The sequence below is a fragment of the Rhipicephalus sanguineus genome, chromosome 11, assembly GCF_013339695.2.
Source record: "Rhipicephalus sanguineus isolate Rsan-2018 chromosome 11, BIME_Rsan_1.4, whole genome shotgun sequence".
Taxonomy (NCBI): domain Eukaryota; kingdom Metazoa; phylum Arthropoda; class Arachnida; order Ixodida; family Ixodidae; genus Rhipicephalus; species Rhipicephalus sanguineus.
Window position 1 is genome coordinate 10,056,916 of NC_051186.1, and position 24,513 is coordinate 10,081,428.

The window sequence follows — 24,513 nt, forward strand, 5'->3', positions numbered from 1 at the left end:
TAAAGGATATTGTTTCTTCAATGCTCGTGAAGAAATCGCCGCACCTTTGGGGTTTTCTGTTTAATTATTCATTTTAGTTATTTGCAGAAAGCGCGCTTTATGTAATGCTGGTGTCAAATTGCAAAAACAAGGCCCAGCCAGACAACTCTGTAATCGCTGTAAGGCGAACTGGATATTCTTATTTTCATTATTTTATTTCTAGTCTTCCTCGAGGCCAATTGCATCAGAAAGGGAAGTGGGTAAAAAAACTCACAGGGTCCATTACGCATTTCCCCTAAGACGACTCAAAGGCGAAAGCCAACTTCTTTTCCTTAACAGTCGTCTGATTGATCCTGCCCCGCCACTCTCCGAAAGCCTTCTGCACCTAAAGTGGTTTCGGAGATATGCGACATCATGATGACGACATACGGTGACGTCAATAATTGAGGATGATTTCTTGCATCACTCCCTCTGCCGCCGGCGGCGGTCAATTTTCTCGTTTGATGAGATCTAAGGCTTTCGTCTTAAAAATTCAGGAGCTCTTGCCGTATCGGAAAAATGGGGGAAAGCGAAGCTTTGAGTCGGCGTCTGCGTGTCCACTCATCGCCGACAAGCCCACGATCGGGAAATGAGCGGTGAAACCGGAGAAGAATACCAAGCCTGGCCATACAGACTACTACTAGCAAAACCGCAGCATCGCTAGCAAAATCTGGGCATTACTAACCGTAACTTATGAGAAACTGTCGAACGCTAGCTCCACGTTGGTTGCAGCCTTGCGCCACTAGTGCAATCTGCGATTTTTTTTTTTTTTGAGATGAGCTAGCGAGTAATATTTGAGGACTCATGGCACACTGTGACAGTCATGTTTGATTGACCGTATCGGTATGAAGAAGCGTCGTGTGTTACAGGAAAAGGCAGGATGATTATTAAGGCGAAAGCGTTAGATGTCGTTAGAGGCGAAAGCGTTAGATGAATTTACCATCGGCGCCAGCCTCCTGCGGCATTTGCGTCAACACGATTGATGCAAAAATTCTCATCAAGTGACGACGTCACCATATCAAGCCATCGTGACGTCACATATCACGAAAATTTGTAACTTCATCATGACATCACTATGACGTCGTCACGACTTCACTGTGAGGCATCCTTTGGTGACGTCAAATGGTGACTTCATCACATTACACGTCGCTCCGTCAAAGGGGGCCCGATCGCGGAGGCAGTGCAAAATCGAGTGAGGCGCAGAAAGCTTGCTATGCTTTTGATCCTGGAGGCAATGCAAAACCACGTTAGATGCAGAAAAGAACTAAAAGCGCACGGAAAACGGGCACGAAAAAAGGCACATATATATAGACACCCAAGCGTGTGCCTCTGTATATGTGTGCTTTTCTTTTGTTCATGTTTACCGTGCGCTTATAGTTCTCTTTAAATGAATTACCAAAGTGCGCAAACTCCCGCATTAGGTGCCGAAAGCTTCCGGAGGGCGGCGGGGGAGGATTAATACATCGATTAAGAAGAAAAGCCGGCAGATCCCACGCATTGTGGGAATCGATGTAATGCGAAGCAGCCAGCAAAGAGCTGCATACATCGTCTTGTATGTCACTAAGAAAAATGCGTGTCATGGTTTTCATGTTAACTACTATTATTTATGTTCGTCACACAGTAACGTCGCGCAATACCAACTTCGGGGTAGATCATGCTAGCGAAACGGCCGACAGCGCACCATGAGCGTGGTACGTACGTCATGCTGTACATGACATGTGTGTCATGACTTTTATGTTAACTCGTGTTACTTGTGTTCGTCACACAGTCACGTCGCAAGATACCAATTTTGGTGTATATCAAGCTAGCGAAACGGCCACCAGCGCCCCATGAGCGTGGCATGTAAGTCATGCTGTACATGACATGCGTGTCATGATTTTCATGCTAACTCGTGTTATTTATATTCGTCACAGAGTCACGTCGCAAGATATCAATTTTGGTGTATATCAAGCTAGCGAAACAGCCGCCAGCGCACCATGAGCGTGGCACAGAAGTCATGCTGTACATGACATGCGTGTCATGATTTTCATGTTACCTCGTGCTTTTATGTTCGTCACACAGTCACGTTGCACAATACTAATTTCGGGATAGATCAAGCCAGCAAAACGGCCGCCAGCGAACCATGAGCGTGGCACGTAAGTCATGCTGTACATGGCATGCGTGTCATGATTTTCATGTTAACTTGTGTTTTGATGTTCGTCCCACAGTCACGTCGCAAGAAACCAATTTCGGGGTAGATCAAGCTAGCGAAACGGCCGCCAGCGCACCATGAGCGTGGCACGTAAGTCATGCTGTACATGACAGGCGTGTCATGATTTTCATGTTAACTCGTGTCATTTATGTTCGTCACACAGTCACGTCGCAAGATACCAATTTTGGTGTATATCAAGCTAGCGAAACGGCCGCCAGCGCACCATGAGCGTGGCACGTAAATCATGCTTTACATGACATGCGTGTCATGATTTTCATGTTATGACTTGTCATTTATGTTCTTCATACAGTCATGTTACGCTATACCAATTTTCGTGTACATTCGATTAACCAAACGACCAGGAGAGCACAAAGTCGTAGGCGGCTAGACAGATAGATATACAGATACGCTCAAAGTCGCAGAAGTTCGCTAAGAAATGCTTCGCATTTAAAAATAAAATGGCTGTCGCCTTGGATTCGTCTCAGGCAAATGCGTAAGAGACCCTGCGAGTGTTTTTTTTTTATCGCTGATAAAACCACGACAGAAAAGGAAGGTGTGATGGCACAGGCGCTGAATTCAAACCAACATTTATTCGCAATCACACGTTTAATATATGCTGCTCCAATCCTAGTTACCTCACCGGCCAAATACCGTACAATAATGTCGCTTTCAGCATACGCTCAAGAGTGCAGGCGCCCAGAAAGTCGCGGGTTCGATCCCGGCCGCCAAGGTCACATTCCAGTGGAGTCGAAATGGCACGTTGAAAGACTATTAAAAGAAAGGGCCAGCAAACACGCGCACAAAAGGGGAGTCAAGACACCACAAACGCTGTCTTGACTTCTCTCTTGTGTCCGTGTTTCCACAGCAACTCTTTTTAACATGAATACGTACCAACTAGCGCAGCTCTCTCATTCTAAGCTAGAGGCACATGTACCTAAATATAGGCGCACGTTAAAGAATCCAAGGTGGTCGAAGTTTGCTGAGCCCTCCACTTCGGCGTGCCTCATAATCATGTAGGGGCGTTGGCACGTAAAATGCCTGATAATTACTATTAGTAGTAAAAGCGCGGGCGCTCAAGTAAAATCAGTTAACAATCAGTGAAAAGGTTAACGAGCAGCAAAGAACAAAACAGCTGTATTAGTACCAATCAAAACAACTGCATGATATTATTATCAAGCATTAAAGGCTATTTCATATTCAAGGACTTGCTTCTGCACGTTATGTGTGCGAGCCACTACAAAGAATTTACATTATGTATATTTCAAAATGTCGATACAAGGATTAGAAACTTGCATAGGATACGCCCGCTTTGAGTCGAAACTGTCTCTTTTGACCATTTACCAGCAAATGACGAAGAGCAGTACTTTCTACCACCAAACTTCTTGAAAAGCGTTGAGTGCGCTGCGCTCTGAGTATACAACAGAATATAGCTATGTGAACGAGTGACACAAACCAACAGATCCAACTATTTCAAAAGCTTACGGGAGTGGGGAATTTACCATTACGAATATTCCCTGTCGGGTGGGGACACCGTGTCTGAAAACTACCAGATTTACCGAAGGCTTTAGCGTGACAGGGGTGAACACCTGGAATTTCGGCCATGCTTGTTAAGCATTCCAGAATAGTGGAACGGGGGAAAGTTTGAACCATGGAATACAATACACACAACCATTTCACCGCAGATCCTATCAGGCCGGCATGTGATGGTGTCAGGCCTGCTTACAACGTACAGGTATTGGAATAAAGTTTAAATGCATCTGAATGAGGAAACCTGTTTTAAATGCGAAGCATTTCTTAGCGAACCCTGGGCACTTTGATCGTTTCTATACACCAGAGCACGCCTGTCTCGCACCCAGGCTGCTGGCGAGCCGAGCGGATAATCTCGCACCCAGACGCCGGGCTGACCGGGGCTGCCAAGGCGCGCGCGGGCTGCACCAAGTAAACAGGGCAAGCTGCAGTTCTGAGGCTTTAAAGTGCGAAAAAGTGCCCGTTCACGCCGCTTCAGCGTATAAGAGCTCGTCTGGGCACTACTGCGTCGTCTTTGGATGCCAAAACAAGCTGTGCAACAAGAGGATATTAGCGTTGTCTACGACGATTACGACGCGCCACGGAAATAGTGCCGGTGCGGTGTTTTCAGCTTCGCCGCGAGTGGATAACTGTGATTCAAGCAAAAAAATCTAGGAGCCGAGTGAAAATGCGCGAGTAAGTACACTAACAGCGTGTATTCTGCAGTGTGATGCCCACCTATTTCATTTTGCGAACCTAATTTGCGTGACACGTAGCTGGGTTGAAGGCAGGCGTGAGCTTTGTGTGGGGGTGCACTTCATACCTTTGAGCGTTTCCTTTGACGAAAATCTAGTGCAAGGTAGTGCTTTCAAGCTCAAGCAATCAGCATGCTTTGCCACTTTCAACGTAGTATTAAGCTTTAGTGCTTTTGATGGCATCCACGCCTTCGAGATTTCGTCTTCAAAAGGTAATAAATGGCACGGTGCTCCTCAACAGCTGGCCAGAATTTCGTGCTTTCATTTCAGTGTTTGATGTCCCCAAATTTATTTGGACACGAGGCATCCAGCTGCACATAATACATATATTGGCACGTAAGTAAACAGTACTCGCGCCAGTGTCCTTTACGTCGCAGGCGTAGCTAACCGGCTTAACTAAGAGTAGCACAGTTTCGCTTGTAAAGCACCATCGTTACAAGATTAAAATCGCGCAGGTAGCTTCCAAAAGGGATCGCTGAACTATACTTCAGGTTATACTCTCTGATAGCACGCTTTTGTGAGCAAGACGCATTATTGTAAGAGCGCCCGTGAAACAAAAATTACGTTCCGCGAAACTACCCGTAAAGCGTTCTCTAATTATTACGCGATGCATGCTGAAATGATGAGCTTTCACAAAACTTTGTGCACAACTTGTAATATGGGCAACAAAACATCGTTTCACTCTTTCGCGAGCTACACTGCAATTACGATTCACGCGTACTACAGCGAGAACGTTTTTTTACAAATGTAACAGCGTACGTAGCTGACGAGGTTGCTTCCGCAGCCCACTCAGCACGTACTGTATACATTGTGGACTTGCGTGAGCAAGGTGTTCTTGTCCAGGCTAGAAAAGACGCGAAACACGCTCTCCGACGGGCTGAGTTTCGGAAGTTTCACGTTTGCTCTGTGTAGCGTATGCTGGCGTGGCAGCCCGCGCGTGTTGTTTCGTCGCGTGTGCGATAGATGGCGCGACGTGCGATGCAAATATGGCGATGCGCATGGAATTCGCGGTGTTCTGGTCTATATACGTAATATCTATCTATCTAGCCGCCTACGAATGGGTGCTCTCGTGATCGCCTCCTTAACTTCGTGTAGACCAAAAGTGGCATGGGGATGACAAGATTATTTGAGGAATATGACTGCCTCGTCATGACATGACTAACGTGAAAATTCTATCACGTACGTCTTCCAACCTTCTTCTCCAGACACGTGTGCCACATACCCGTTTACCACGGGCCCTGGTGTACGGGTATGCGCCACAGGTGATTGACAGTTTGTATGTGCCCAGGAACGGCGAGAATACACATGGGTAATTTAAATGCGAGTGCGTTAAGAAAGAAATTGGCCGCGTATCTGCGTGCTTCGCTGCAAATGTCGTCTAAAGACGATAGAAGAGGCGCTGCGTGAGATATGGACGCCATCTGGCAATACGTCGGGAAACATGAGTGCTGTGTTGCGGGCTGGTAGTCCCGGCGCAGCGGCAGGCGAAGACCGGCGGTGACCAATGCGACCGGTGGGGACGCCGGCCAGCCCGAACACGCTGTTTGGCGCGATGCGCCGAAGGAGAAGAAACGTCCGCACTCAACGAGTACTCTCCACAAACTCTCTTATTTACACGTTGCGTGGGTAAAACAGGAATGCCAGAGCGGCGCCCCCTGTCATTCGTACAATGCAATACTGAACCGAAACCGAAACACAACACGAGCTTGTGCAGAGGGTACGGAGGAAGACAAGTTTCAGCGCAGTCGCATTTTCAGCGCAGCTTAAGAAACTAGGGTCTTTAAAATTGCGTATCTAGTGTATTTTCTATTAAAGGAACACACCACCTAATACTTACCTAATGATGTTGCGCCTCAGATATGCGTAATATTTACTTTTTGATGGACAACGTTCACAAGTATGAACAGCCGTACCAGTTCAAGATGGGTGGGCGGTAAGCAAGTGGTTCAACTTTGGCTGGGTGGCTGAATCGGGTGACGTGCCGACAAACAGAAAGACAGACCAAAATTTCTGCGTTTAAATTCCCCAAGAAAGACTATCGTCTTTAAAAACGGCATCCGCAGCGTTGACCCGACATATGGGAATAATACAAAGTAGGATCCCAGACGGAATTGAACCAGAGCATTCTGCGTGGAAGTCAGGTATTCTACCACAGAGCCACGTCAGGTCTAGAAGCTGCTTTGTAAAAACACCCTATGCAGGCGTGATGACGGCGGGACATAATTCTGGTTCTGGCGCTGGTTATCTAATTTTATAATAAAGCAATAAACGCTACACACGTACTCCTGCGATACAGGCGTCATGTCAGGTGTCGGGAACATCTGTGGTTCTAGTGTTGGCACTGCTTTTATAGCGAGCTCGATGGAGGCGAAAATGTTTGAGGCCCGTGTACTTAGCTTTAGGTGCACGTTAAAGAACCCCAGGTGGTCGAAATTTCCGGAGCCCTCCACTACGGCGTCTCTCATAATCATATCGTGGTTTTGGGACGTTAAACACCAGGTATTATTATTATTGCTTTTATAGCGGTCTAATAAGCATTACATCTGTATTCTTATGATTCAGCAACCCATATTCAAGCATTGCTCGACCCCGGAGGAATATTCCAACGAAATTTGCCTATGATATTCACCTCATCGCACCGCAAAATGCACTTCGTTTCGATAATGTTGACGTATGTGCTCTAACGGAGTGCTTACGCTACGTCAGACCACAGGGGCGTAGCCAGAAATCTTTTTCGGGGGGGAGGGGGGGTTAACCATACCTTATGTATGTTCGTGCGAGCGTTTGTATGTGTGCGTGTATATATACGCAAGCAAGACTGAAAATTTTCGGGGAAGGTTTGAACCCCCCCCCCCTTGGCTACGCCCCTGTTACACCATATGAACCTTTTAATCGGCAGTGTTGTCGACGTGCCTGGTAAGCCCACGATATGCACAGAACTACTACACTTACAAAAGCACGTCAATCCACTTCGTAACGTCTGGGTCAAAGTAAAACAATACAGCATTAAACAACTCCCTGACTGCTTGGCGTTAAACCGATTTCCACAACGCGTGGGATCTGCCGATTTTTTTTTTTTTTTCACTGAGCACCATATAGGTGCACATGGCCGAACATCGTCTTTCGAAAGCTGTCACGGCCTAGCGCCGGTGCATATGGTGCTACACATTTTCGGTCAATAATCTAGACAGGACTTTCTGGCTGTTCACATATAACATCTGACCTGTAATGGTTACTGCTAAAAGTTGTAGTCCTCTCAGTCCTGTTGCCACGTTCATAAAGTGAGCTTGTCGTCCGTCATATTCAGCTCTGGCTTAGAATGGAAGATTTTATCCGCTTGGCATCACCGTAAGGACCACGCCTCACTCACGTCCACAAAAAGAGCTCGGTATTTCAGCACTTTCTACTACATCAAATGGAAGATATGCGGCAAAAAAAAGTGTGAAAAGTGCCACTTCCCATCCAGTACTGCATTATCGCGGAAAACCAGGTTGGTCCAGAAACGTTACTTCTGATTTACTTGTTCTTTCTTCGGCAAAGGTTTTCACGTTGTTGTGGAGAGATCGTTAAAACTTGTCCGTCTCTATTTATTTAGAGCATTACAGTTCATTACGTAAAGAAAGGTTGTGCAAGTGAAAACTCAGGGAAACCCATGCTGCTGCTTCTGCACGGATTTCTCGATTTTTGGTACATATGGAACCATCAAATAGATGTACTCGGTCAACAATTCTGGTGAGTGCGCCTGTGAGGTATTTACCCTGTTCAGATATTGCAGTGTATACATTACTCAAATTAGTATTTTACTGAAATTTTATGCACAACACGAGCAAATAAAAAAACTTTAAAGTATGTCATACGGTGATGAATCCCTTAATTATAATAATGTAATTACATTTTCTTATAACCTTACTTTGAGGCAGGACACCTATCACCAGTACATGTAACGTGACTTGAATTCAGCTTAATATGTTTATACCAAAAGTCGAACAGCACGAAGGACAAATACACAAGAAACACGCACACACAGGACCAGTGCAAAAATGCCAACTTCGCTGGTAGTTGAGTCCTGCTCCTGTGCTTGCCTGTTTCCTTGTGTCTTCGTCTTTCATGCTTATTAGCTTTGCAACATGTCACACCTCACGACCAGCTACGGGCTGTGCAGAGGGCCCGCTATGTCGCTGACGCTGCCATCGTACGCGCGGCCCGCCTCGGCCTGAAGGGGTGGCGCGGGCCGCTCGGCCCGCGCCACCCCTTCAGGCCCTTCATTTGCTTACAGAAGGGACTTCTGTAAAGAAATGTTCAGACGCACGCGCGCGCGCGCGCGCACACACACACACACACACACACACACACACACACACACACACACACACACACACACACACACACACACACACACGAACTGGCCCAAACCAAAGTACTTCTAAACTAAAGGTTTCTACAAGTTTACTCCAATTCACTATTTTATTAAAATTTTCAAGACTCCCTATCTAATAAATTAAAGCATATTTATGGAAAATGAAGTAGCCGGTGCAAATAATTTATGGCGTGTTTTAAGTGGTGTTTTAAGAAGGCGCATTTTCTGATGTACAGACTGGTCTACTGCTAATGGGAACACTTTCGTTCAGGGCATGTCCGCATTTCGCTCTCTTGCAAAAGCATAGTGGCTTAGATTTGCATAGGTTTGCTGGTGGTTGACAGGGCTGACTTCTTTTGACAGACTTGTGCCATGCACGACCAATGTTCGCGCGTCCAATTGCATTCAAGGGGCCAGTAATATAAGAGGCGCTCATTCGCGTGTTGCCCTTAACAGTGGACCGTACTGTACTCTACATTAATTACGCATTTTTTTCCCTCCCGCACTTTACGGCACTGTAATGAACATAATGTTTGTTAACGCTGTGTTGTTTTTTCTTCGATAGCGTTATAGCACCAGATTTGCGTGGGTATGGAAACACGACGAAACCGGAAAATACAACTACATATTTGATGAAAAATCTGGTTGAAGATCTCAAATTGCTGATTGAAGAACTAAGTGAGTAATTATCGTAATCAGCACCTCGACTACTAATGTACTGTGTGCTTCAGGATTTCGGTCATTGGAGCAAAGTGTCACCCTCATTTAACGATGTTGAGAAGATTTAAGCGACCCTGAAACGTCTCCGACAATTTTGTATTAACGCGTTCAGATGGTAGGGTAGCCCTTGGGATCATTGGCTATCTGCATCTCTGCATGAAGATATCTGCATGAAGTGTATTATTAATTACGACTGTTTAAATCTGTGAATCACGTCAGATCACAGCGCCGCTGTTTTCAAGCGCTCCTGCATGCCTGCGGTACGTTGCATCGGTGAGCAAGTTCACGGAAGTGACCATTCTGATTCAACGTCAAACCGACGCCACTGCTCATTTTTGCAACCCTACTGCGAACAAATATTAATTTGAATAGTTGGAAGACTCTATACCTATTTATGAGGAACATATTAAAAAGAGAACGCCCAATCAAGTTGACTGCGACACTTTGCAACTTCTGGCAGACAGCCATCATCGTGTTGGCGTGAGCTGCGCCATCGGTGTTGATCTCAAAGTTTATTGTCCCTAACACCATGACTCGCCCTTGCTGCGGTGCGAGCTCTCATTTTATCCCTTCGTGTCATGTCAACCGGTGACATCGTGTGCGTGTGCTATGCAACGCGCGAGAGGTGTACAATGAGCATCGGACTTTCGCTGTCCGATTAAGGCCATGAATCACGCGTCTGCGGCCGTAGCATTGACCCTGAATATGCTACTCGTAAGAAAATGCCCGTTTTTGCGCTTGCCGGTGAATTTCTCAGGACGCCTTAGTTTGTCCATTGTCATCATAGCACTTACATATTATTGGCGTACTGGAGAAGGACATGTGAGCAGCGCCTGGCGGCGCTGTCCTCAACAATAAGCTAGCGGGAGGCGCACCCGTCGCCCGAGATAACCACTCCCATCGAGTTCAGACGCAAAAGAAGTGCTATGAAGGAGGCTAATAGGTCATTCCCCGTAGCTGCCTTGAGACAAGGTGCGTTGCTTAATTTATGATGCGAATGAATAATTTAATAATGGTGTAGCATAAACCCTACCACAATTTCCGAAACACCGTCAGGAACCCTTTGAGAAGGAAACATTACGCAGGTATGAATATGCCAAATTTGTAGCGTGGTTCCTTCGAGAGTTCCAAAATATTGCGTATGAGTGTGCTTCCAGACACAGCATCTCTTTTGAGCAAAGATGGTTGTGGATTCGACAACATGAAGAATAATTCAAGTGAAGTATCATTGCGTATGAACTGTAGGTACTACGCATCATTGCCTATGTGGTGCGCTCAGGATCAGAAGAAAGGGTATTGTGGGAGGCACAGCGCTATGTGTTCAATTCAGCAGTTTTCAAGTAAAAAATCGCTGACGAAACAAACGCTAATGTCACGTAAGGCCTTATATACACACGTTAACGCGCAGAACAACGCCATTATTATAGTAGTGGCTTTTTGCCTGACCGTTTTCTTTAGCTGCTGAGACATTACAATGCTGTTTGGGGCCCTCTTGTACGGTTTACTCGTGCTCTATTGAATATGGTGATGCGTTTAACAGCTCAATATCACAACATTATCCAAATGAGCCCGAAGTCAAATAATCCAAAGCCATAAAATGATAGAACGACAGAAAGAGAGAGAAATAAACAGAGAGCAAGACCGAAAGAGGAAGAGAGAGTGAAATGAAGCGAAACAAAGAAAGAGACAGAAATAAAGGGAAGAAGGAGGAATAAAGGTAGAAAGAGGGAGGAAGAGAAAAAAAAAACAGAAGAAAGAAGGAAAGAAAAATAAAGAGAAACAAGGAAGGCTACCTAGATCCGCTGTTCCTTCAGGCTTACCACCACTACTGCGAAGCTGTCATAACTGGTTCAGCGCGTCCAGCATAGATGACAAACGACATTTCGTAGAGCCTGAGTAAACTAACCAGTTTCCCAGGGACCGTATAAAAATGCGCGTACCCCTAGCCATCTACAACTTCGCTATACAATGTTCTTTCACCACTATCCTAATGATGGGCAGTTATACCACAAAATTCTCAGGAAGTTATACTTTTAAGCGTTGGCTATCCAGCAGAATGCAACGCATTCAGAATCAATGTAGAAGACCTCTTTATTTCACTCTAGCAATCGTATGCACAGAGTCCTACTTGCGGTAACGCAAGGAAATAATGAGCACAAGTTCGTTTGTCTGGGATTTCCGTTAAGGCTCTTAACCTCCTATCAGGAGAACATCTTTGCCTGGTGAAGTAATATACTGTATGTTAGATAATACGGGGTTCGCACAGACTCATACGTATTACCGCTTTCGAGTAAGTGTTACTTATGTTCATCGAGCAGAACCCTTAGGATTACCCGAGCGAGCTATTAGGGAACGCTTACCGTTATGTGCATAATTACTTGGCGTCATGAGTTTCTTTGTGCAAACAGTATACCGCACGACGAATTGGCATTCTAAAACTTTCCAGGATATTTCTAAATGCAGCGATTCTTTGTAAACGTAAGTTCCATACAAATCGTCAAACAGAGTGACGATATATATCATGGAATAGCTATTAAACGAAGGGAGCATGGTTGAAACCTCCACTCTGTGGTGGTTGAACCCTTCGATGCAGGAGTCGAGCTAACTTAGATGCCCTTCCCGCTCAGTACAGAAGTTCATGTTAATCCAAGAAGGGCAGCGCTGCCCTGCTTTGCCGTGTGGTGGGATGTGCGATGGGTGCAAGCTGCGGTGTGCGTTAGGGTGGCACCTCGTATGCCTCGTTCATCCATATGTCTGACTCAGTGACAGAATGTGTTCGCGTAGTTTCTTCACGTGAAGACACCCCCATAACGCAACTCTTTAGGCATCAGTCGATTGTTACCATTGAAGAATGCCAAGTTAACGATGCAACAGTGAAATAAGCATGACATAACGTTTTGCCACTGAATGAGGCAACTCTACAATATTTTGATGCATAGCACTGCAAAAAGCCTTAAGCTGTTTACCGCCGCGACAAACTCTTGTTGTTTTTCCAGACAAGACCGAAAAAAGGAAGGTCTTCCTCGTTGGTCATGACTGGGGCGCAATGATTGGCTTTGTCTTCGCTACACTGCACGAGAAGATGATTGAAGGGCTGGTCATTGTCAACGGCATGCACCCAATGGCTTTCGCAAGACGACTATTGGAAAGCATAACACAAATGAAAATGTCTTGGTAAGTATTCTTCGATGAGGTACCCAAAGATAAAGGTTATGACTACTAATAAAAGATAACTATTTTTTATATTGAGCAGTTTAACGTTGAAAAAATCACGCCATATCCACGAAGTGAACGATGATTGAGGAGCTGGCTCGGAGAAGATCGGGAAAACCTGTGAATCTTTCGAACCACAAGCGGTCGCATACCTTGCAGTTGTGGCCGAAAGATCCATCGAGGAACTCGCGCTAGAAGCGCGCGTCGGCGCCGCCAGCTTCGGCTTGCGGTCGCTTTCGGCGCTTGACCGCCGCTTCCCGCGCCCGCTCCGCTTCGAGGTTCTCTTGCCGCCGCTTACGTGCCACCTCCGCTTCGCGAGCCTTCTTCTCGTGGTCCGCAACGACTCTGGCGTCTTTCTTTGGCCTCGCGAGCTCGCACCACAAGGTCTTGCCGGCAAGCTCGAGCTGCTGCTGCCCAACGAGCTCTAGCCGCCGCTTGCACCACCTCCAAGGTATTCATAAGGAGTAGCTGTGCTAAGTAGCGCGCGCGTCGAGTGTGCAGCGGAGCGTGCGGAATCGGAGAAGAGCAGGTTTGCCGCTCCGATGGCGCGTCGCCTCGCCGACGGCGTCCCATCTAACGGGTTACCGATGAACTATTACACAGCTGCGCCTGTAGCGGTCGCCTCTGGAACTAAGGTTTCGGCGCGGGACTTCGCCCCAGCTTAAGAACCTGGCGAGCCAGCTCCAAAAATTTCAATTGTCCAAGGCACCGTTGAACTCTCATTGTCCAAGACACCGACCAGTGTCTTGGACAATGAGAGTTCTGTTGTCTCCCTCTTTTCCACATACGTACTTTTCATGCAGTGCTCCTCATAATCGTCGGCCTATCTTGCGTCCACTGCAGGACGAGGGCCTCTACCAATGACCTCCAACCCACCCTGCCCTGCGCGACCTGATTCGGTTATATACGTGCAAATTTATTAATTTTGTTGCTCAACCTAACCAGTGCTTTTGCCGTCCTTGGTCGCTCTTTCCGTATTTTGGTATTCACCCTGTCACGCGAAATGACCTTCGTTTATGTTACTTCGTATGACGTAATGCACTGTTAAGCTTGAGCAAAGTGCACCCGGATATCTTCGTGGAGGTGCGAGATATCAAAACGTTCCTAATCCTTGTTACCCTGTATAATTAATACAAAAGATCAAAATGAGAGAACAGCACGCATGCGACGATGGGGTCAAGCAGCTTTAATTAAATGTAAGAAATTACGCGACTAGTGAAAAGTTGCTATCAGAGCGAGGACCCACCGGCACTTGTCAAATATGCGCAGCTCGAAACCGCTTACACAGGTACTCGATTGAAAGGTATTATTTCCAATTTGCACCTGAAGCCATAACGTCCTTAACTTACGCAAAGGCGAGCTTTATCGTTCGTTAGTGATTTGTTATGTTTCTGCACCATAAGTGTTTATTCAATAATCAGGCTCTAGACAATAACCACCAAACTTTTCTGGGAAAGCTTGCCTCTTTAAGCGCTGTACTTGCGCTGTGGCACTCAGATTTCAGAGGCTCGTCAATAAAATACTTTTTCCGATCGGAAACACATTGCCACACTGTGCGTCAGAGGCGTCCAGCTTATACGTCATAAGTGCACCACATGTTGTACGCTTTTAAGGAACCGACGAGAAGTCTTACAACAGCTTTTCTGATGTAAGAAACATGAGGTATCGAAAGCGTCTCTAGCTGGATCGCTTAGGCAGTAGAATAAAGGAAAATATGGACATACGCAATATTTAGACAAAGTAGAATTACACGCGAAAGAATAGGTTTCCCTGCTCACGTTAGTTCAAATGCCTGCTTTATTAATCCGAGCGCCACAAAGTATTCCGAGGGCTTACCACGTGGATTCCAGCTTACCACGTACCAAATTAATCTCTGAGTGATGTAGGCATTTAAATTTCTGCATGCAGGACGTCTCTATGCATTTATTCTCACGAGGCGAAGAGGAATGTGTTTGTAGAACACGAAGGCATGCTGTGTCAAAGTTGTGGCCTTGCTGATTGAAATCAATAGCTACTCCTTTTGGTAAACTGTTCGCTGTATCAGCGCCATGGCGGTTGAGCTTCTTGTCACGTCTCACATATGTAGTGTTTCATTTACAAATGACACATTACGTGGAATACACTAGGTTGCCCAAATCATTGCTGTTTTTTTTTTATTTTGTGCTTGGCGTTCAATTTCAAGTTCTTACGATGCTTCCGGCGAGCACACGGAATCCCGTCAAACTGACTTTATCCGATACACAGACAAGGATAGAAAATTAGCTTCGAATTTTGGAAGGAGATGCTAAAGTACGAACACCAGGAACAAACCGAGTGTGACACTAAATTATATGACGGATGTTTATACAGGTGATAACTGAATACAATTGTGCTGGAGATGATTGTCCGCGAATATCAAAAGCACAGGAGAGGGTTGGTGCGTGCGGTACTTGCGTGTCATAAATAGCCCATGCATAACGCCCAGCTTCTTATTCTTTATAATGTCTTTCAAAACGTTTATTGGCGTTACGTTTGAGCGTTCATTATCATCTTCCAATAACCCATGTCACGACACGTTCACTTGAATATGCCCAGGTACTTCCTTCCGTTCCGGCATGAAAACGTTCCCGAGAAATACCTCGAAATGTGGGACTTTTCGTTCTTTGACAAGATTCACAAAGGCTTCACCTTTGGCGAAGAGGAAGCCCATAAATATGTATTTTCACAAAAAGGTAAGTAATTCACTGCAGCAGTTAAACAAGAAATGCATGACGTCTGCCTTATAACAATGTTTCGAAAAAAATGAAGTGCTCTACTGACGATTCGTGCAATTGAAAGCCATAACTACGTTGAGTGCAGACTTATCACGTAAAATCTATTCGTAACCTGCGCAGAAGTCTCACAACAATAATTTATCTGTTCAGGCGACGCGTACTTTCTTGACTCAACCCTGAATCCATAAACAAATCGGTCACTCTTTGTGGTACTCTGTGGTTATTAGTCATCTCGGAAGTGTGAAACGGTTCTTTTTCTGCCCTGAATAATCGCATCAGCAGCCTTCACGGGGACACACACGCGTACTTTAGGAATAGTATAAGACAGGGATCGGCAACCTGTGCCCCGCGGGTCGCATGTGGCGTCCAGGCAGTATTATGGGGCCCCCACGTCAGACCCCGCCCCCTCCTCCTCAGTTTGTCACATCCTATGTGAAGGCCGACATGGCAGTTTTGACCTCGAATAGGGTTAGACAGGAACAAAGATCGCTTCCAGTTGGCATTGTACCCTATCTTCCCACTTAGCCAGATAACGTCTTCACGTTTTCGCTTTGCACAAGGATAAGAAAGATTTTTTGTAGAAAAAAATAGGTCAGTGTCACAAACGAGCGCCCATAAAGCGCGCGCGCGGCCGCTTTCAAACGGCTACGAGACAGAACGGCACGAACCGCTCGCCCAAGAAGCGCGAACGACGAAAAAACAAGCATCAAAAGGCGCCGACGCGCCGCATCCTCCACACCCACACGGGCCAGACGCAGACAACCCGATCAAACACCCGGCAAAGCCTGGATGTTTCTAGAAGGAAGGGGGGACGCATCCCCGAGCGACGCCGCCGCGAGTAGAACCGGCGAGAGAAATCTCGAACTATCCTTAGCCTTGGCTGTACTGCACGCCCTCCCGGCGCTTCTAGAAACCGGGGGAGAAGGGATAAAAGCGTGCAAACGACGGTGAGACGGACAGTCGAGACGGGAATGAGTCCGTCGACCCGGATATGGTGAAGTAACCAGAGTGTGGCTCCGTTAGCCAAAGAAGACGTGTTTATGATGGTGTGCGGCCAGTCGATCGTCGATCTGGGAGAATCGGATGACGACGCCGTGTGAGCCGTGACAAGTTACGACGACTGTTGAGCTACGACGATCAACGCTGGAGCTGGCGTGAGTGTTTCCTAGAAGAGAAGCATTCGATTACCGTCGAAGAACTGTGGACTGGATACGCCGTCGTACGTTCGGGACTTTAACTGTCCTTGAATAGTTGTAATGCATGCGATTGCATTTGTAATAATAATAATATCTGGGGTTTAACGTCCCAAAACCAAGATATGATTATGAGAGACGCCGTAGTGGAGGGCTCCGGAAATTTCGACCACCTGGGGTTCTTTAACGTGCACCTAAATCTAAGTACACGGGCCTCAAACATTTTCGCCTCCATCGAAAATGCAGCCGCCGCGGCCGGGATTCGATCCCGCGACCTTCGGGTCAGCAGTCGAGCGCCATAACCACTAGACCACCGTGGCGGGGCGATTGCATTTGTAGCGTGTGATCTGTTTGTTTAGCTCCCGTTGTGTAAACACCATCTGAATTATATTGTGAAGCTGTAACTGGTACCAGCCGAGTGTGCACGTGTTTGTGATATTTGTATTGCCTTAACTGAGAATATATTTCGTTTTCGTTTGTGTTATCGACTCTCGGCTCTGACTCGGCCTTTGGACCACAACCGGCGTTCGCTGGCGCACCAAAGGACCAACTCTAAATTGTCCGCGCTTTCGTGGTGCGTTTTCGGAGGGCCGTGACGCCAGCCCTTAGAATCCACCCGGCGATTGCCATCCCGATCAACGGGATTAGTGACAATCAGGCAAGGACGGTTATCCGATGAAGAGGGAAACCGGTGTCCTACAAGCTTGCAGACGTTAAGGCTTTTGAGCCGAAACTCAACCTTTTCCAACAGCAGGCTAGTGAGGCTAATCTTTGTCACTTTCCTTCCTGCAAAATATTTGTGAGAGATACGAGCACAACGCTTCCCACAGAAATGCTCCGCCCAATATTACGGAGTTTAAAGAAGGAGATCGAAGTTAGGTTCTCTGATTTCCAAAAGCATTCGAGTAGCATCCGATTCTTCCAGGATCCTCTTAAGGTGGAAATATACACCAGTTGTAACTGACTGATCTGCGGACTGACCGGTCTTTTTTAGCGCCGTTTGGAGGTCTTGGATTGAGCGCTTGGATTGGAGGTCTCGTCACAAGACCGTTCGCGGACTGTAAACACGCGCTGGAAACGTTCAACGTGCATGAAAATACAGAATATCATCGCGACTGTGAAGTGGCAGCTGATGATTTTTAAAGACATTTTCGGGCAGCGTTGCTTCACTCATTCATCAGTTAGAGCAGGGAAGACAATCACAAATCAATGAAAACAGGAGAAGGTTAGTGCCCATTGTCAAAACCGTGTTGTTTTGCGGGCGCCAAGGCTTTCCACTTCGTAGCCATAAGGATAGTGGGCCGTTTGATCTAAACTCCGCTCCCGATGTTAATGAAGGAAATTTCAGAGCGCTTTTGCGTATGCGATTCGAATGCGGTGACATAGCTCTTAAGAACCACCTGGTGACGTGCCGAGGGCAACGCCTCTTATATCATCAGCCCAACGATTTTTTTTCACATTTCTGCGGACCTTATTAGGGAGACGCCTAGCCTCAAATTTCAATGCTTCAGGCTGTTTTCCTATATTAGAGGAGGAAACAAGTGATATTTCCTGCACTGAAAAATTGACTATTTGGGCTAGGTATCTGAACGAGAACCGAAGGCGCATTGATTAGTTTTTCCTTGGTTTTATTCCCGTGCAAGATCAAACTGGGAGAGGTCTCGCTGAAGAAATTAAATGATTTCTCATTGAAATTGGTAACAACATGAAAACCTTCGTGGACAAGGATACGATGTTGCAAGTTCAATGGCCGGGAGAATGAGCGGAGAACAAGCTGTCGTGCGTAAAAAAATACCCATCCGCCCTCCACATGCACGGCGCCAGCCACCAACCTGGTGCTCTGCGCTGCCGGCTCTGTCGGGGATATATGGAACTGCTTTGGAACAGTGAAAGAAACAGCAACATATTTTACACAATCAGCTATGCGCTCTGATGCTCTGCGAGACACGATCGGCTCAATGCACCCGCAGTCGCAAAGGAAGTCGCCTCAATTTGTGAGGACCGCGCTGGGGAGAGAGGCACGACGCTATTTTTTCTTTTGTAGATTTGTTTGAAGCGGTGATCGCTAAACTGGAAGATATTAATACGAAAGGAAAATGGGAAAGGTCTACACAAACAAACAACTTGTTACAGCCTTACTATACGCATCGTTTCTCGTTAGTGAACACATCGCTGAACACGTACCATCAATGACAATGCCACTTTTCAGGAAGCCGCAGGCGAAGGACGTAGATTTTACCGCAGCAATAGACGACATCTACGTAGTTCAGGAAGCAATATGAAAAATCCGCGAAGAGGCAGGTGACTCCCTTGCGAAAATGTTTTCCGAAGTGGTATATTTGGCTTCCAAATTTTGATTATTTTTTTATTTAACGATACTGTAGGCCTTTGTACAGGCCCAAACAGGAAGTGGTTAGAACAGTTACACTTGGGCATAAGAATAGTCAAACTGTATGAACGAGAAAGTTGGATAACAAAGCAAGAACAAAACGAAGTTTAGCAAGCATTCATTCTAGCAATTAACATAAGAAACATTGCTGCATTTGTCATAAAATGTAAATACGGTTATAACATAATATATTCAAGAAATATCACACTACAGAACATTGCAAAAATGTCATCACATCTCAAGAAGCACCATACAATTACACAAGTTCCTGCCATCTCACATTTCGAAGTACATGCCCATGTACAATAAAAAATGTAGTAATGTCCAATCGACGAAATGGCACTCCTAAACTACACAAAGTAAACTGTACATCCGAGAGCCCCGTAGATTATTACCGAAAGAAACGTGTTTCTACCATTCATTGATTCTATAATGGCACAGCTGGACGAACGGCTTGTGCGCCACAGGACGGTGATTGAATGCTTCAAGGTTACTATTTCTTCAATGATTCCGAAAGCTCGAGACATCAGAGAGGATAGCGCGGCGAAGCTCGTCCAGGCGTTTAATCATGATGTGGATGAAATGGAAGTAATGGGAGAACAAAGAGTCTGGCGGGAGAAATGAGAGAAAGCCGAGCCAGACATGCGCCCTGGCAAAGGATCCGTCGCCCTTTCACCCTGTGACGAAACTTTTTATCCCAATCCTTACAGGCCCATTCAGATATTGGGAACACTCCCAGTCACCACACCTTCCCAGAGAGAAGCTTTTAGAGCTTGATATTACTGAAAAACTACCTGCGCTCGGCAAATGAGAATAACGTTTGACAGGGTTCGCAGTTTTGTAATCTCGCAGAGACCTAAGTATCAGCGCTCCCGAAGTAATCGACCGTTTTGATCAAAGTCGTTGCCGTTTCGATTTTATCATTTAGCTTCTGGAAGTTTATTGTAATTTCGCCACTGTAAGCTTCATATGGGCGTACATGTGGTCTTGACTTCAGCGTTACATTTGGTCATTTATTGTGTTTACTGCATTGCAAAATGTAATAACATAACAAAGGATGTCACTGTATTTCCTTCAGTCAACTACCAATATGTTTGTTTGCATACCGACATCGCCTTTCGCTAACTACTGCAGTTAAATAAAATCTGCTGCATGAAAAGCACTGCTTTCTGCCTATCTTGCACTAGCCTCTTGATCCCTTGGACCCTCTCGGTTCGAATCAGCCTTTTGTATTTGCCTCAGCGCAATCTTAAAGAAACAATGTCTGTTTGACTAAACAACTAGAAACAGAATGAAATTTGGAGAACGTTCAACAAGGTCAACACTCAAGAGGAGTGCAATAAGGTGCTTCACTGAGTGTACTTAATGACGAGTACAAAAAACTAACAAAAAGGTGATTACTTGCGGAAGAAGACGCAGGTTGCCCCGCTACGCTGTCATGCTTTATAAATGCACTACTTCATAGCTGGATAGAAAACAATGCGCAAGAAGCATTGCCTGCCTACACCCCCCCCGCCCCTTCACTCCCATATTTTGGTCGAGCGCCATCCAGGCTAACCTCTGCGGGATTTTCATTAAAGATGATTTTCTCTCTCTGTCCCCCCTACCTCCCCACGAAACAAATTCCTGGCCAGTGGGCTCCCAGGCGTCTAAAGACCCAAACACATTTACTTAGATTGTTTTAACACAAATAGATATCCAACCGCAACAGTGTCCTTGCATACTGCGCTCAGCTAAAGAATAGCTCGTGCACAACCTGTTTCCAAACGCATGGGTTTCTGTGGAAGCTTTGCTACCATATTTATCTTGGAATCAGTATAGCGCCCATATATACTGCATATTTCAATTGTTGTTTCTAGAAGGACGCTCATCGTTGTTCGCGGTGGTTTGCTATCCAGCGATTCCGCAGGTCGATAAGAAGCGTGAGATAAAATAACAAAGCTTTGTGTTTTGTCACATGAGGTATGTACCTCAGAGTGATTAGAAAAGTTTTTACTGCTTTTTTCTCAATTTTCGCCACGCATCCCAATGACGCTGCATAAAAAACGCCAGGCATGCGCTGAAACTGCAGCACAGTCACAGCGAAAGCTGGAAGAGCGGCGTTTCTAGAGCCCGTTGTAAGCTCTCTTGAGGCTACAATACAAGTACACTAGAAAGGTACCCACTACGCCATAAATCACAATTTTTGTGAAGTTGGGAAGCACCTTCTAAGCTATTATTTGTCATTCTGCGGAGAAGCGAGGCACCAGCTACACGTCTGTAAGGCATTATGTGAACTTTGTTGACGCGACGACTAATGACGATGAAGAATTATGGCTCAGCTCTTTGTAATGGATTGGAAGCTTTAAACGGCCCACCAGTTATGTAATTTGCATTGGGTGACGCCCAGTCGCCATTTCCCTCTCCCGTCATGCTGTATAACATACGTTGACGTGGGAGAGAGCCGGGGGCGGGGGGGGGGGTGAATACCTTTACTGACACCCCGAGTAAATGGATCATGCACTTATGGGCTTCCTTGGCAACCAATACAAGTGCACTTGCGAGGAACCCACTACGCTATAAATTATTGTAATTTTACTGAGACCCCGAGGAAATGGATCATGCGCTTATGGGCTTCCTTGGCAACCAATACAAGTGCACTTGCGAGGAACCCACTACGCTATAAATCATTGTAATTTTTGAGAAGTAGGGCAGCAGGCACTGTGCCATTTTTCGTCATTCTACGGAGAGCTTTGGTATCTGCTAAACGCATGTAAGGCATCACGCGCACTTTATTGATGGTGCGCCTGATGACGATGAAAAATTATGGCAGAGCCCTTTGTAATGGGTTGGAAGCATTCAACAACCTACTCGTTGCGCAATTCGCATTGTGTGACGCCTGGTTACAGAATTCGCGTTGTGCGACGCTTGGTGCTTATTTTACTCTTCTACCACGCTATATTGCATTTGCTAATGTAGTTCCTTCCCAACATGAAGCCTGTATAGGACCTTTTTGCAAAGCAGTTTCAAGCACCGGCATGGCTCAGAGGTTGAATACTGGGCTCCCGCGCAGAGGGCCCAGGTTCGAACCTCGTTCCATCCTGGAATTTTTTTCTTATTTCGTTTTTTTTTTTTCTTATTTCGAGCGATACTGGTTACAGACACCGGCGGCGGCGGCGGCGGCGGACAACTACGGCGCCAAAAACGGCCGGTGAAATGATCTCATAACAGCTTTCGCTGTAAAACATTCAATGAAGCATTTTGAGCAGTTTCTGGCGTTTTACGCGATGTTGAATGCCCCTCACAGGGAAGAAATAATCTACTAGTGGTCGGGCACGTCTCAACAAGGTAGCCGACTTTTGAAGCTTAAGGAGGATTGCGTGCACTCCGAGAAAAACTAAGTAGCTTAGCTACGTTCAGTATATTGACCACACAAGCGTATTTGCAAGCAGGAATTATAAGTAATTGTGCAATTTACAATAAACTGCTTTCAAACAAAAAGTTTGGCAAGTCAGTTAAAAAAAGGACATAATCCGAAACTGCGCAAGAAGAAAATCTTTCGGTATTTTTGAGTGCCTGTAAGCTTTTATTTACTATTCTGAATAACGTCACTCTTTCCAACTCGGGCAGAATCTAGTCACCAGGCCGTAAGATCAGGGGTACTGGGTACAGGGGGGCATCACTGAGATGGTGTCGACAAACAATATCGCGAACGGGGCCCTGTAATTTGGACCTACGATTGCGAACCACATAGACACGATAATTTTCCTCTCTATACTCCTAACCATTCTTGTTGATAAAGGGAGGCTATGCTGCAATTATTTAGCTTGATTCATTTAAGGATATACGCTTCCGATGTGAGCGCAATCGTCAAGGCATTTACCAACGTTACTGCACACTCTTGATTCTTAAACTATTGGGTTTGAATTTTCTGACGCAAACTGTACGGTTTATCAAATATCAAATGTGGAAGTGAATACACCCATTTTGTACGGTGAAAGTGCAAACTTCAAGTAAGTTACACCCTACAGTATGCTACAGAATATATTGACATTTATGTCAACCCTACTGCACCGTCCGCAGAGCGAGAAAAACCATTTACGAATATGATATGTATAGTGTTAGTGCTTTTCTAAACAAGTCAAGAGGAATATACTCTTCCAAACTGACCGTATTACTAAGATATTACTTAGTACTTAGTACTCGTCGTAAATGAAAATAGCAAGCCATATATTCGAATCACTTATTTAGGTTTATCACAGGCTTTGTGGCGCTCAAAATGGATTTGCGCCTTCGAATTGAAACGGACGTTAATATTCCGTCTGCAATTCGTTACAAAATGTTTCGTTCAGTTTTTGAATCACCAGATGCGGGGTTTCTATGCCCACGTTTTATTAACCATTGGAAATATTTGTAAACCTTAGCAGGTTGCCTATAAACGCGCGAGGCGTCCAGACTTCTCCGAATCCCACGCTTTTTCGGGAGCGTGTGACACATCCGGACTTGGCAGCGTGCCTCGTTCTGTCAGGGACACTCACAGGCTTCTCCCGAACACTGCCGAGAACTCCGGGCCACTTCGAAAGCCTCCTGGCTGTTGGCTTCTTTCTGCACGTAGGCTAGTCCAATGAAATAAACATTTGTTCTTGTTTTGTCGCCTCTTGTCGTCCACATCCCAGCATTGGCCTCACTGCGTGACGATGTGCACTAGTTCTTTCGAATAGAAGAACACGTTTTTCTTTTTATTTCCCTCCTCAGATGCTTTGACAGGTGCCCTAAACTACTACCGTGCCTTCAACGACGACAATGACCAGCTGAAAAAGTTTGACTACCGCCAAATCAACGTGACCACGCTGATTCTGTGGGGAGAACAAGACGCATTTCTTACAACTCCCATTGCAAGATACAATCAAGTATACCTCAGGAAATCGAGCGTGGTGTATTATCCAGGAGCAGGTCACTGGCTTCTCCGGGAATGCTACAACGAGGTTACCGAACAAATCAGGAACTTCGTAAATACAACGTCGGCGGTACGGACGCATACTTTTACAGGAAAGACATATCAAAGGTCAAGCAATGATCTCTGTAGGCATTCGAGTTCGCCATTGAAAAGCTGGATATCAAGAGCGTTGGCCTGGCTTCCACAGAACGTAAGCATCCCAAAGCTGACAGCAGAATAAAAAAAATAGTTCATTTTTATACTTCTGGAGTTATACTTTGCACGAACAATAATTCCTCACCTTTCGAGGCCATGGTTTTGCCGCTGTAAATATTAACTCTTTTGTTACGAAACACCCAGATAATCGCAATCTCTCTATAGCAGTCCGTCTACGACGCTCTCTAATTTTTTTTCGTCTTTTAACTGACAATATCTATTATTTTACGCACCGCGAGGAGCTGCACATGTTAAAATATTCAGAACCCTAGCAACATAAAGAAATT

At 45.7% G+C, this 24,513-nt stretch overlaps 1 protein-coding gene across 1 annotated transcript in view; it reads left to right on the forward strand.

Annotated features, from left to right (window-relative positions):
* The window catches only part of LOC119374029 (AB hydrolase superfamily protein YfhM-like), a 175,597-nt gene extending 151,333 nt beyond the window's left edge, over positions 1-24,264 (forward strand). The window contains exons 3-7 of the mRNA XM_037644084.1: positions 8,066-8,202; positions 9,393-9,505; positions 12,544-12,721; positions 15,335-15,471; positions 23,830-24,264. Of these exons, the coding sequence (XP_037500012.1) occupies positions 8,066-8,202; positions 9,393-9,505; positions 12,544-12,721; positions 15,335-15,471; positions 23,830-24,251 (987 nt within the window). The 3' untranslated portion in view covers positions 24,252-24,264. The remainder of the gene's footprint in view (positions 1-8,065; positions 8,203-9,392; positions 9,506-12,543; positions 12,722-15,334; positions 15,472-23,829) is intronic.
* Positions 24,265-24,513: the final 249 nt, after the last annotated feature.